Below are 13,989 nucleotides of genomic sequence, written 5' to 3' on the forward strand. Positions count from 1 at the left end.
CATTAGCTATGAGGAGAGGTTGAATAAACTCGGTTTGTTCTCATTGGAAGGACAGAGGTTGGGGCGACCTGATATATGTCTACAAAATTATGGGGGGCATGAAGAAGTCAGAAGCTTTTTCCCAGGGTGGAAGAGTCAATTATTAGGGGACATAGCTTTCAAGTGCGAAGGGCAAAGTTGAGAGGAGATGTGAGAGGGAAGTTTTTTGCACAGTTTTTGACACAAAATGGGTGCCTGGAACTAACTGCTGGAGGAGGTGATGGATAGTGACGTTTAAGGGGCATCTTGACAAATACATCAATAGGATGGGAATAGAGGGATATGGACCCTGGAAGTGTAGAAAGCTTTAGGTTAGATGGGCAGCATGGTCGGCTCAGGCTTGGAGGGCTGAAGAGCCTGTTCCTGCGCTTCACTGTTCTTTGTTTCTTTGTTTGCTAATCCCCACTAACTTATTTCCCTTGTTTACAAAGAATCTACCCTCTTCCACCATCTTTTCAGGAAGAGAATCCAAAGATTCAAGACCATTTGAGTGAAAAAAAATTCACATAATCTCTGTTTAAAATGGATGCCCCTTATTTTCAACCAGTGATCCCCAGTTCTAGATTCTCCCACAAGGGGAAACATCCTCTCCACATCAACCATGTCTAGACCCCTCAGCCCAGGCTGTCTAAACTTTCCTCTTAAAGCAACCCACCAATTCCTGGTATTAGTTTGGTAAATCTTCTCTGAACTGCTTCCTACACATTTATCTCCTCCCTTAAATAAGGTGGCCAATATTGTACACAGTACTCTCCAAACGTGTTTCCACCTCCCTACTTTGTATTCAATTTCCCTTTGCAATAAATGATAATGTTCTATTAGCTTTCCGAATTTTACTTTCTGCACTTCCATACGGAGCCTTTTGTGATTCATGCACCAGGACACCCAGCTCTCTCTGCACCTCAAAGCTTTGCAATCTCTCACTATTTAGATAGTATGCTTTGTTCTTCTTCCTGCCAAAAAGGACAATTTCACTTTTTCCCACATTATACTGTATTTGCCAGATGTTTGCTCCGTACCTTAACCTATCTATATCTTTTATGGCCTCCTTATGTTCTCTTTGCAACTTACTTTCCAATCTATCTTTGTGTCATCAGCAAATTTGGCAACCATCTCTTCAACCCCTTTATACAAGGTACATGGAGGTGCGTTTTGAGAGGGGAAGGGTGCATGGGAAGCCAACAGAGGATTGAATTACTAATTTATTTTGAAAGATATCCCTGAATTTCAGTGACAGGTCCATTTTCCAGGATCCTACAAGAGAGCGGGAGGTCCTGAACTTAATTTTAGGTAACAAAGCCAGGTAAGTGGTTGAAGCATCAGTGTAGGAGTATTTTGAGGACAGTTACCATAACTCTGATTGTTATGGAAAAGGACAAGGATGTACCTTAGATCAAAGTTCTAAACTGGGAGAAAGCTGATTTTAATAAGATCAGGTGTAAATTTGGCCAGAGTGGACTGGGAGCAGACACTTTTCGGTAAATCTGTGACAGTACAGTGGGACACATTCAAGAATGAAATAGGGTGATTACACGGACAACATGTTCCGATCAAGACAATGGGTGTGACCATGGATATCAAGGGCTATACAGCATTAGATAAGGAAAAAAAGGGAGGCTTCGGGCAGATATCAATGCTACAAACAGCAGAAGCTCTAGAGGTGTACAGAATGTGCAAAAGGGAACTTAAAAAGAAAATTAGGAGAGCAAAACAGGGACATGAAAGGTTACTGGCAGGTAAAATAAAGGAAAATCATAAATTGTGTGCAATATTCCAAGTGCGGCCTTAACAAGGTTCTATACAACTGTAGCATGACTTGCCAGTTTTTATACTCGATGCCCCGTCCAACAGAATGCTTGCCTTCACTGGACGGGCCATCGAGTATAAAAATCGGCAAATCATGCTGCAGGTATATAGAATCTTGGGAAGGCAGCACTTTGAATATTGCGCACAATTCTGGTCCCACACTCCCAGAAGGATGTGAAGACTTTCGGGAGGGTGAATAAGAGGTTTACCAGGATATTACCTGGTCTGGAGGGTGTTAGCTATGCGGAGAGGCTGAATAGACTCTGACTGTTTTCATTAGATCGATGGATGTTGAGGGGTGACCTGATAGAGGTCTACAAAATTATGGGGGCATGGATAGAGTGGATGAGCAGGCACTCATTCTTTTATAATAATTTTTATTGTCACAAGTAGGCTTACACTGACACTGTAATGAAGTTACTGTGAAAAGCTGCAAGTCGCAACATTCCGGCACCTGTTCGGATACACAGAGGGAGAATTCAGAATGTCCAAATTACCTAACAGCACGGGAGCGATTCTCCACTCCCCACGAGGCGTGGGAGAATCGCGGGAGGTCCCCCCGACATTTTTCATGCCCCCCTGGTGCCCCCCGCGATTCCCCCCCCCTCCCCCCCCCCCCCACTCGGAAGAATCGGCACTCGCCGTTTTTCACGGCGAACGGCGATTCTCCGACCCCGATGGGCCGAGCGGCCTGCCGTACGCGACCGTTTCACGATAGCGGCAAACACACCTGGACGCTGCCGTCGTGAAACGGGCGGCAGATGCCCGTTTGGGGCTTCTAGGGGGCCTTTTGCGGCAAGAGCACCACGACTGTGCTCGGGAGGGGACAGGCCCGCGATCGGTGCCCACCGAATGTTGGGCCAGCGCCCAAATCGTATGCACTATTTCACCTCTGCAAGATCAAGCCGTTACGTCTTGCGGGGCGGCTGAGGGGAAAGACGGCCACCGCGCATGCGCGGGCTTCGTGCCGTCTGCGTCATGACATCATCCGCGCATGCGCGGGTTGAAGCCGGCTAACCTGCGCATGCGCGGCTGACGTCATATAGGTGCCGGCCGCGTGTCATTCTCGGCCTGCCGCCGATAAGTACGGAGCCCCGCTCCTAGCCCCCCGGGTGGGGGTGAATTAGGTGCCGGGAGCGGGCTCTGAGGCCGTCGTGAAAGTTGGCCGCTTTCACGACAGCCTTCGCGATTCTCCGCTCTCACGGAGAATCGCGCCCCACATCTTCTAGGACTTGTGGGAGGGAACCGGAGCACCCAGAGGAAACCCACGCAGACACAGGGAGAACGTGCAGACTGGACACAGACAGTGACCCAAGCCAGGAATCGAGCCTGGGACCCTGGAACTGTGAGGCAACTGTGCAAGCCACTGTACTACTGTGCCAATAAGGTGGAGGGATGGAGGGGTTAGTCACCAGGGGGCATAAGTTTAAAGTCCATGGAGAAAAGTTTAGAGGAGATGTGCGGGGCAGGCTTTCTGCATAAAGGATGGTGAGTGCCTGGAACAAGTTGCCAGGGGAGGTTGTGGATGCAGATACATTAATGGCATTCAAAAAGCATCTCAATAAATACATAGATAGGATGGGTATAGAGGAATATGGCACGAGGAAGTGCTGAGGATTTTGGCCAAGGATGGTATCATGACCGGTACAGGCTAGGAGGGCCGAAGGGCCTGTTCCTGTGCTGTATTGTTCTTTGTTCTTTGTTTTACAGCTACATTAAGTGTAAAATGATAACTAGGGAAAGAGTTCGGCCCATTAAGGACCACAGTGGTAATTTGTGTGTGGAACCGGAGGATGTAGGTAGGGTTCTAAATGAATATTTTGTGCCAGTGTTCACCCGTGAGAGGGAGAGTGTGGGGATAGACATCAGGGAGAAGGATGGTAATAAAATGAAAGAGAATTACATCGACAGAGAGGAGGTTCTGAGTCATCTGGCAGGCTTAAAATTAGACAAATCTCCGAGGCAAGATGAAATATATCCCTGGCTCTTGAGTGAGGCAGGCGAGGAAAAAGCAGGGATGCTGGCAATAATTTTCTATTCTCTCTGGCTGCAGGAGAGATGCCGGGGGACTGGAGGATAGCCAATGTCGTACCACTATTCAGGAAGGTTAGAAGGGATAAAGTAGGAAAGTACAGGCCTGTCAGTCTAACCTCAGTGGTGGGGAAGCTATTGGAAGCAATTCTGAGAGACTCAATTAATCTGCATTTGGAAATGCATTTGACGTAGTTGACTTGGACTTCAACCAGGCTTTTGATTAGGTCCCACGTGGAAGACTGATGGCAAAGTTAAGAGCCCATGGGAACCAAGGAAATTTAGCAAATTGGATCCAGAATTGGCTGAGTGGCAGGAAGAAGAGTGTAGCCATCTAAGATGGACACCAGTCTACAAAATGGAGAACCGCAAAGAATACAGGGAAAAACAGCCATAGTAAGGACACACAGCTTGCAGTAGCATTTTTGCACGTACAAAACCGGTTTCAAGGCAGTTGCAGAAACCCAGCCAAAGGTGCAAATAGGAAAGCGATCTGCATACTAATGAGATGATACCGGCCCAGTCCCAGATACAATAGAAACATTTTAAGTATCAATCGATACTTTTCTATAGCTACCCAGCCAGGATGGCGCCAGAGAAACCAGGACAATGAGCCCTAGGGACCGCCCCAGCCATCGAGAAATGACCCCAGGAAAGGGGAGTTCAAAACGTATCAATCGGGAAAGACCCAATCGATGAGGGAACCGCCCCAAGGGGGCCTAAACCTCCTGGGACCTATAAAAAGAAGGTCCCGCACATGATTCGGTCTGTTGCTTCCTGACTCCGGCCTAGGCTGTTGCATCCTGACTCCGACCTCCGACTCCAGCCCCCAGATCCTGTCTTTCATCACCGGCCGTTGAGCATCAGCCATCTATCCGTAAGTGCCAAAACAACGATCGCTACGTGACCCAGGCATTGCTTATACTCTTGCCGACTTTAATAACCAGAAGTTGCAGACCAAGAACGGGAGAAGGCCTTGCCCCTCCTGACCTTGCCTGTCCCTGTCTAGATAAGTATTTAGTCATTTGATAGTAGGAATAAGTATTAGTCTTTAGTGTGTGCATGAGTATTTATTATATTTGTTATAATAAACACTAATTGTTTTGGACTTACTGATCGGTGTTTAGATTTATTGCTTTGAACTTGACCTTGATAACTTGTGACGGTGTCTCTTACGGCACCTGGCGACTCCAGAGCATAGATACAGATAGAGAGCCAAACCAGTGTTAAGCACATGTCCTTTATGGAGGCGTGTTAATCACACTAACAGTAGAACGAGCAACAAGAGGGTGATGGCCGAGGCATGTTTTTCCGAATGGAAGTGTGAGTTCTGTGGGGTCCCGCAGAGATTAGTGTTGGATCCCGCGGGGATCAGTGTTGGGGCCTTGCTATTTATGTTTTATATAAATAATTTAGATATGAATGTCGTAGGGCTAATCAGTAAGTTTGCAGATGATACGGAAATTGGTGGGGTGGTAAATAATGAGGAGAAGAGCCTTCGATTACAGGAGGATGTACAAGGGCTGGTCAGATGGACTGATCAGTGACAAATGGAATTTGATCTGGATAAGTGTGAGGCAATGCCCTTGGGCAGGAAAAAGAAGACAAGGGAATACATAATAAATGGCAGGATCCTGGGAAGCACCGAGGATCAGAGGGACTTTGGTGTGCATATACATTGTCCTTAAGGTAACAGAGCAGGTGGATACAGTAATTAAGAAGTCATATGGTTGGGTGGCACGGCGACGCAGTGGTTAGCACTGCTGCTTCACGGTGCCAAGGACCTGGGTTCGATCCTGGCCCCGGGTCACTGACCATGTGGAGTTTGCACATTCTCCCCATGTCTGCGTGGGTTTCACCCCCATAACCCAAAGATGTGCAGAGTAGGTGGATTGATCATGCTAAACTGCTCCTTAGGTGGAAAAAAAAGAATTGGGTCCTCTAAATTTCAAAAAAAATTTAAAAAACAAACAAAAATAAGAAGGCAGATGGTATATTTGCCATTATTAGCCGGAGCATAGAGTGTAAGAGCAGGAAGATTATACTGAACTTGTTCGCACCATCCTCTGGGTGGAAAGCTTTTTCCTCACATTCACTCTAAATCCCTTACCTTAAATCTATGCCCCCTGGTCTTTGATCCCTCCATCAAGGGGAAAAATATCTTCCTGTCTACTCTATAGATGCCTCTCATAATTGTGGGGGCAGAGACCTTCATAACATTTAGATGTGCACTTGCATTGCCAAAGCATACAAGGTTATGGGCCAAGTGCTGGAAAAAGGGATTAGAATAGTTAGGTGGTTGTATTCGGATGGTGCAGAAGTAATGGGCCGAAGATGTAGACCTCTATGATTTTATGACTCTTTGATCCGACACTGAGAGAGGGAGGTAGAGGCAGCAAGGGTCTGTGGTTCATCCCAGCAGGAATGTGGGTGGGTGTTCACACTCGGATTGAAAAAACGAAATTCAGGAGGATTTAAAATGAGATTGGATGATTCACTTAGCTTGAAATAAAGGAAGGATCATCAGGAATACCTTTGCCATGAAAGACAGTTCTGGGGTCAAACGGTACCAGAGTGGGAAAGTAAAAGTAAACCCTTAAACGTTAAGAATAATTTTGGACTGGTGCCAGGAGAAATGAATGCCTACTTGAGAGACAATGTAAAGTCCGACCATGGGAGACTCTTTTGGTCATGTTAAATGTTAAAAGGGAATGAATGTTCTCCTCTGTAATTTAAAGTTTAAGTTGCCTACCAAAAGAATATTCAGTAATTGTGGCATTAGTTTATTTATCGCAATAAAAGTCGGAAAAGAAGGTATCTTATTATGTGATAGGTTGGTTACTGGTAATTCAAATTGCTTTTAAAAGCCAAACCTTTTATTCTTGTACTCAATTAATACCAATTCATAGTTCAAATGCAGCAGATGGGATATTGACTGGAATTTAATGATGGTGATGGGGGTCTCACTCACTAGTTTGAGTAATGGTGGCGCAGCTCCATGTCACTTTTGTCTGGGAGGCCACACTAATATTTAATTCCAATCAGACACTTATCTGGGCTGCATCATGCCTCATGTCCAATTAAGTCCCCTGTAGATTGGAAATTCTGCCCCTAAGAACTGCTGACCAATCAGAAGCTGATAGCTCTACAGTACGGCAGTGCCTTCAGGAGTGGTAGCTGCTGCCGGTGCTACGGTGGGGTTTTCAGGGAATGGTGATGGATCCCTAGATGCAGATGAGCAGTGGTGGCCTGGGAGTCATGCAGAGGGGTCACCAGCAGGAGGGTGGGAAGCAAGGGCATGGGAGTGTAGCTTCCTGCGGAGCTCCCTTTGCCATGCCAGGACCCTCAATCGTGAATGAGGGATGGTTGGCCACTGGTAAACCCATCAGGTGAATGAGAGTATTTTCCCCGCTGCTGGTTGAATATCAGTGGTGGTGGACTGAGGTCCTTAAATGGTCCTCTAGGGCTTCAATTGACATCTGGGCAGGAAGGTCACCCATCAGTCCTCCAACCCTGGACATAATTGGAAGGAGGCAGGAAGGCAGCGGCATCTCCGTCTGCACCCTTCCACTTGATCACATGATCACATCCATGATCACATCCTGGGCAGCACGGTAGCATTGTGGATAGCACAATCGCTTCACAGCTCCAGGGTCCCAGGTTCGATTCTGGCTTGGGTCACTGTCTGTGCGGAGTCTGCACATCCTCCCCGTGTGTGCGTGGGTTTCCTCCAGGTGCTCCGGTTTCCTCCCACAGTCCAAAGATGTGCAGGTTAGGTGGATTGGCCGTGATAAATTGCCCTTAGTTTGCAAAATTGCCCTTAGTGTTGGATGGGGTTACTGGGTTATGGGGATAGGGTGGAGTTGTTGACTTTGGGTAGGGTGCTCTTTCCAAGAGCCGGTGCAGACTCGATGGGCTGAATGGCCTCCTTGGGCACTGTAAATTCTAAAAAAACTCCAACTATCTTTTTTCATTTGGGTTAGTACTCACGGTTCTCCCTCCAAACTCTTCTCTTTTGCTAGTATTTCGACAGGCACAAACCCAGAGCAGTATTTCTTGTGCTTGTATGATCCTTCGCAAGATTTCTGAGCAAGCCACCAGTCCCCTTCTTTGCGGAGGATTTCCAGACGCTCTCCTTTTCCCACGCTCAGCTCCTCTTGGGTCCTGGCCATGTAATCAAACTGAACTACATAGATCTCTGAGGAATGTGGTACTTCACTCTTGCACATTTCTTTGTCTTCCCTGTTCATGTTTGGCTTTGCTGAAACACAACTTGAGCTTTGTGCCCTCTGTTGAACAGTGTCATCCAGTGGCCTTGGTGCTTTGTGAGTAAGCACTGTAATTCCAGAGCATTCACTTGCGGCCTGGCTCATCAAACCTTCTGGTCTTATACTTTTCTCATCCTCCAAGCTGGAATTAGTATTTGCAGGATTGCTGAAAGTGCAACAGCAACATAGGACTGCCATCGCGCTGTGTGTGAGTCTGTACAATTGCCTGTATTTAGAAACTGTTCTTACATTAATATAAATAGTATACAAGTGGAAGTTTAAGGTTGGGGGTGAGGAAGTGCTCTTTACTCAAAAGGGGAATTCATTTGTTGGTTTGCAAATGTTCAGGATGTTGTAATTTTCTGTGAAAAGTACAGACAGATTGAAAAAATAAACTAGGAACCCCAGCATGCATTTGACATTGCAGTCAAAAAAGGTGGAAGAACAAGTCGATAAAACCAAAATGGAAAATGGGAAGGGGAGTTGGGAGGGGAGATCAATTGGGGAGTATGGAGTGAGGCATTGCGTAGGGTGATGTGACCTCCTTCTGCACAAGGATGAGCTTGATACAGTTTAAGGTGCTGCACAGGGTGCATATGACTCGGGCGAGAATGAGTGGGTTCTTTCAGGGGGTAGCAGATGAATGTGAGAGGTGTGGGCGGGGAGCCAGCGAATCACTCGCACATATTTTGGAGTTGCGAAAAATTGGGAAGATTCTAGGCGGGAGTGTTCGCAGTCGTAGTCAGGTTAGTGGAGGAGGAGGTGGACCCAGATCCTTTGCTGGTGATATTCGGGGTATCAGAGAAGCCGGAGCTCATGGAGAGGAGGAAGCCGATGTCATGGCCTTTGCCTCTCTGATTGCATGGCGGCAAATTTTGCTTGAGCGGTGGTCCGCATTGCCACCGGGGGTAACGCTTTGGATGGGTGACCTATACAACTTCCTGTGGTTGGAGAAGATAAAGTATGAGTAAAGGGGCTCTGCAGAAGGGTTTTGAGAAAAGGTGAGGGGTGTTTATGACTGTGTTTGAGGAGCTGTTTGTTGCGGGGGTGGGGGGATGGGGGGCAGTCGGAGGGGGGTGAGAAAGGGGAACAATTATGTACAGACTGTATAAGTTGATTGCTGGTAAGTATGTTTCCCGGGGTGTTCATTTGTTGTAACCTGTTTTGATACATGTTTGTGATAAATTACAGTTAAAGAAAACTGTAATGGAAGATATATTGGTTTAATTTTCAACTGCACACTGCTTTGTTAATTTTTTAGCAATATTTTTCCAGTAAAGGAAGGAGCAATTTAGCGTGGCCAATCCACATACTCTGTACATCTTTGGGTTGTGGGGGTGAGATCCACACAGATATGGGGAGAATGTGCAAATTCCACACGGACAGTGACTCGGGGCTGGGATCGAACCTGAGTCCTTGTTGTGAGGCAGCAGGGCTAAGAACTGCGCCACCGTGCCACCTACACTGTTTTGTTCATGGTAATAACTGGAGCGATAGGCAAAGGAGATTTTATTAAATAACGCTTCCGCCCATTGCCTAATTGATCCAATTTGCATCCTGGTCTTGAAATTGCCAGCTCGTATTCCCATCTGAACAGAAAAGAGCCTGATTTACATACATGTTGCAGACGTTTAAGCCTGTTATTGGGTACATAATCACATAACCAGGAGTTGTTAAACAGGCAGCTACAGGCTACTCCACAAATTCCGGTGCGCCATGAGAAAGAATGCTCTCCATTGGCCCCTGAAAAGTTTATTGCCTGTTGCTGGCTGCATGTGGCAGTTGCCTATATGCCTGGCATTCACATGCAGGATTTCCGTTTGACTTCACAGTGAATGGGAACCTGTCCTGTTTCTGTATGTTAGTAGCTGTTCTGCTGGTACCTTCAAGGGATGAGTGTCACATGTGTTACTCTGTACCCTGGGAATCCAGGAATGTGGTTAAACTCCATGGCTTTAACCCTCTGTAGCCTGAGTATGATGCCAATGTTATCAATGTCTGAATGCTCTATTGAGAAGTATGTCCTCAACCTATCAAAGGGCAGCCCTGACTGCTCCCAGGCTGATGTTCCTCTGACAGGTCCACGAAGGACCTGTGCTGCCTATGAACATGCTGTGGAGGGTTACACCTGATGAACCAGTCAGTGATTTAATTGGATTTAGATTTATTATCATGTGTACCAAGGTACAGCGAAAAGTATTGTTCTTCCTACAGTCCAGACAGATTGTTCCATGCATGAAATAGCATAGGACATACAATACATTCGCAATGTAAATATATAGACCTAGACATTGGGTTAAGCATTTGCAGTGTCGTGCTACTCAATAGAGAAGATATGTGGAGAGATCAATGCAGTCCATAAGAGGGCCATTCAGGAGTCTGGTAACACCAGGGAAGAAGCTATTTTTGAATCTGTTGGTGCGTGTTCTTAGACTTTTGTATCTCCTGCCCGATGGAAGAGATTGGATGAGAGAAGAACTCGGGTCGGAGTGGCCTTTGATTATGCTACCCACTTTTCCAAGGCGGCGGAAGTTGTAGACGGAGTCAATGGATGGGAAGCGGGTTTGCGTGATGGACTGGTCTGTATTAATGACTCTCTGTAGTTTCTTATTGTCTTGGGCCGAGCAGTTCCAGGCAGTGATGCAGTCAGATAGGATGCTTTCTATGGTGCATCTGTAAAAATTGGTAACAGTCAATGAGGACATGCTGAATTTCCTTAGTTTTCTGAGGAAGTATAGGCACTGTTGTGCTTTCTTGGTGGTGGCGCCGATGTGGATGGACCAGGGCAGATTGTTGATGGTGTGTACACCTAGGAATTTGAAGCTGTCAACCATCTCCACCTCGGCCCCGTTGATGCTGACAGGTATGTATACGATACAGTAGTCCCCCTTTATAACGCGGGTGTTGGGGTCCAAGACAGCCACCCGCGTTGCATCCAAGCCGCGGATATCCACGATGGGGGTTTTAAATTTATTTAAAAATCTATGCTAGCGCTTGCCATTGTGAGTCTACGGGGGGCGGGGGGAGAGGTCAGACCCCCGTAGACTCACAATGGGAAGCGCTAGCATAGATTTTTAAAATAAATTAAAAACCCCCATCGTGGATCTAATTAAAACAAGCACTGCTGCATTTTTAACAACTTAAAAGTTGGATTGGAGGGAGAGAGCAGCCGGCAGTGTCAATTTCAGTGGCCGGCTCACTTTGATCCGGAGAGGGAAGCTGCTCTCTCACTGAAACAATCAGCCGGCCGCTGAAATTGACACTGCCGGCTGTTCTCTCCCTCCAATCAGAAACATTAAAACTTAAAAGTTGGATTGGAGGGAGAGAGCAGCCGGCAGTGTCAATTTCAGCGGCCGGCTGATTGTTTCAGTGAGAGAGCAGCTTCCCTCTCCGGATCAAAGTGAGCCGGCCGCTGAAATTGACACTGCCGGCTGCTCTCTCCCTCCAATCAGCCGGCAGTGTCAATTTCAGCGGCCGGCTCACTTTGATCCGGAGAGGGAAGCTGACAGTTGGGGTCCATAAGCCTCCCCGCCATATATCGCGAACCGCGGTATTGCGGAGCGCGGTATAACGGGGGACTACTGTACTTTGCTTCCTGAAGTCAATGACCAGCTCTTTAGCTTTGCTGGCATTGAGGGAGAGGTTGTTGTTGTTACACCACTCCACTAGGTTCTTTAACTCCCTCCTGTACTCTGACTGATCGTTAATTGAAATCCGACACATTCCGGTCATGTCATCAGCAAACTTGCAGATCGAGTTGGAGCCAAAATTTGCCACGCAGTCGTGTGTGTACAGGGAGTATCGTAGTGGACTAATTATGCAGCCTTGCGGGGTTCCGGTATTGAGGAGTATTATGCAGGAGGTGTCGTTGTTTATCCTTACTGATAGTGGTCTATGAGTCAGGAGTCGAGGATCCAGTTGCAGAGGGAGGAGCCAAGTCCTAGGTTTTGGAGTTTTGATATGAGCTTGGCTGGGATTATGGTGTTGAAGGTGGAGCTGCTGTCAATGAATAGGAGTCTGACGTAGGAATCCTTGATGCCGAGGTGCTCCAGGAATGAGTGTCTGCTGTGGACCGGTTGTAGCGCTATGTGGTGTATTCTGCTGCACTGCTTTAGTCAATTCCCTTCCAAGTTAAGCTATTGCTGCTTTTCCACCATAATGATGATAGGCGATGTAAAGTCTCAGGAAAGTGACCACTCGGAAGCAATGACTGCAGAAAGTTTTTGATTTATTCTCCTTACTATTTACACTTTTTTGAAAAATTCATTCTTAGAGTGCGGGTGTTGCTGGCTATGCCAGCATTAGTTACCCATCTCTAATTGCCCTTGAACTGAGTGGCTTACTAGGCCATTTCAGAGGGGGACAGTTAAGAATCAACCACATCGCTGTGTGGGTCTGGAGTCATATGTAGGCCGGACTGGGTAAGGACGGCAGATTTCCTTCCCTGAAGGACATTAATGAACAGATGGGTTTTTCCGACAATCGGCAATGTTTCACGTTATCATTCGACTTTTTATTCCAAATTTTTTATTGAATTCAAATTTCAGCATCTGCCATGACAGGATTCAAACCCAGGACCACAGATTATTACCCAGGATCTCTGGATTACTAGTCTTGTGACAATACCACTATGCCACTGCCTCCCTCCTACTCCCTCCCAGAAGGGTCTCCTATGCCCAGCTCACATCTGGGTCGGGGTATTTATGTCCCAGCAGTGCGAGGAAAAAGGGGGTAGCCCCACCCCCCTCATCTGGATAAATCATACTCAGGTGAGGCCACAGGCACTTTGAAGTTGCAGACCCCTGGGCCTCCTGTAGGGTAATAACCTAACAGCCGTGCCACGCCCGACTGGTGAGATTTACCTGCCCCGCTATCCAGCCTAGCACCACTGCCAAGATGCGCAGGTGGCACTGCAGAGGTGGTGCCAGGTTGGCAGTGCCAAGGTGCCTGGGAGGCATTTTATCTGCATCCGGGATTGGGCCCGGGGTTGGCCTGTCCTTATAAGGTGGGCTGTGGGGGGCACGATGACCCTCTTATAGGTGAGTTGGGGGGGGGAGGATCCGGAAGCCGTGGTGGGGGGGGTCTTGAGATCGGGGCGGCATTCAAAACTGGTTAATGGGAATGAGTGCAGCCTCGGCAGTGTGTTCCTCACCGAAGCCCAAAAATGAAGCAGACTTCTGTTCAATAGTGGGTCATTCTCGGCGCTGCTGACTAAATGCGTTCGACACCGGACTCTGTTTAATTTCCGCTAAATTGCGCCCAATATCGAGAAAGAGTAATGCCATAATGTTCCCAAAGTTGACCTGAGTATGTGAGACGTCAGGGGTTTGAGTGGCAAGATCAGGTTGAGATTGTGCTACTGTTGTGGGGAAGGGCTAAGTTCAAATCTCAATAAGACAAAAATGTGGGTTGCAAAATAAGTATCAGTGAAGCCAAAAATTTGCATATCTCAGTTTGTGCTGAACTTGGAGGATCATCATAGAATCATAGAAGTTACAGTGCAGAAGGAGGCCATTCGGCCCATCTGAATGGATGCAACACAATTGAAGCCTTTACACACTTTATAATGTGCCAAATATGTATGGCTCTGGTCAGAAAATGCGAGCATGCACACAATGAGCTAAAATAGGCTATACGGAAGTCAGAGCTGTTGGTTCACCACAATCCCAAGCTGAAGTTACAATTTACTTGTGACGCGCCTGATGCGACCATCAATTCACACGAGACGGAGAGTTGAAGTGAACAGTGGTTGTAATCAGCTAGAACTGTGTCTGCCTGCAAGTGCTCTCTACTGAGAGCCGCCTACAGGCAGCAGATCTATATACCTCCCCCGAGGGGGCGGAGC

At 47.2% G+C, this 13,989-nt stretch overlaps 1 protein-coding gene across 2 annotated transcripts in view; it reads right to left on the reverse strand.

Moving 5' to 3' along the window:
• Positions 1 to 8,390, reverse strand: part of LOC119972505 (tyrosine-protein kinase SRK2-like) — a 66,553-nt gene extending 58,163 nt beyond the window's left edge. For both annotated transcript variants that reach the window (XM_038809319.1, XM_038809318.1), the window contains exon 1: positions 7,867 to 8,390. In XM_038809319.1, coding sequence (XP_038665247.1) covers positions 7,867 to 8,342 — 476 coding nt within the window. In that variant the 5' untranslated portion in view covers positions 8,343 to 8,390. The remainder of the gene's footprint in view (positions 1 to 7,866) is intronic.
• Between the last annotated feature and the right edge of the window lie 5,599 nt (positions 8,391 to 13,989).

Source organism: Scyliorhinus canicula, chromosome 10 (assembly GCF_902713615.1).
Source record: "Scyliorhinus canicula chromosome 10, sScyCan1.1, whole genome shotgun sequence".
In the NCBI taxonomy this organism is placed as follows: Eukaryota; Metazoa; Chordata; class Chondrichthyes; order Carcharhiniformes; family Scyliorhinidae; genus Scyliorhinus; species Scyliorhinus canicula.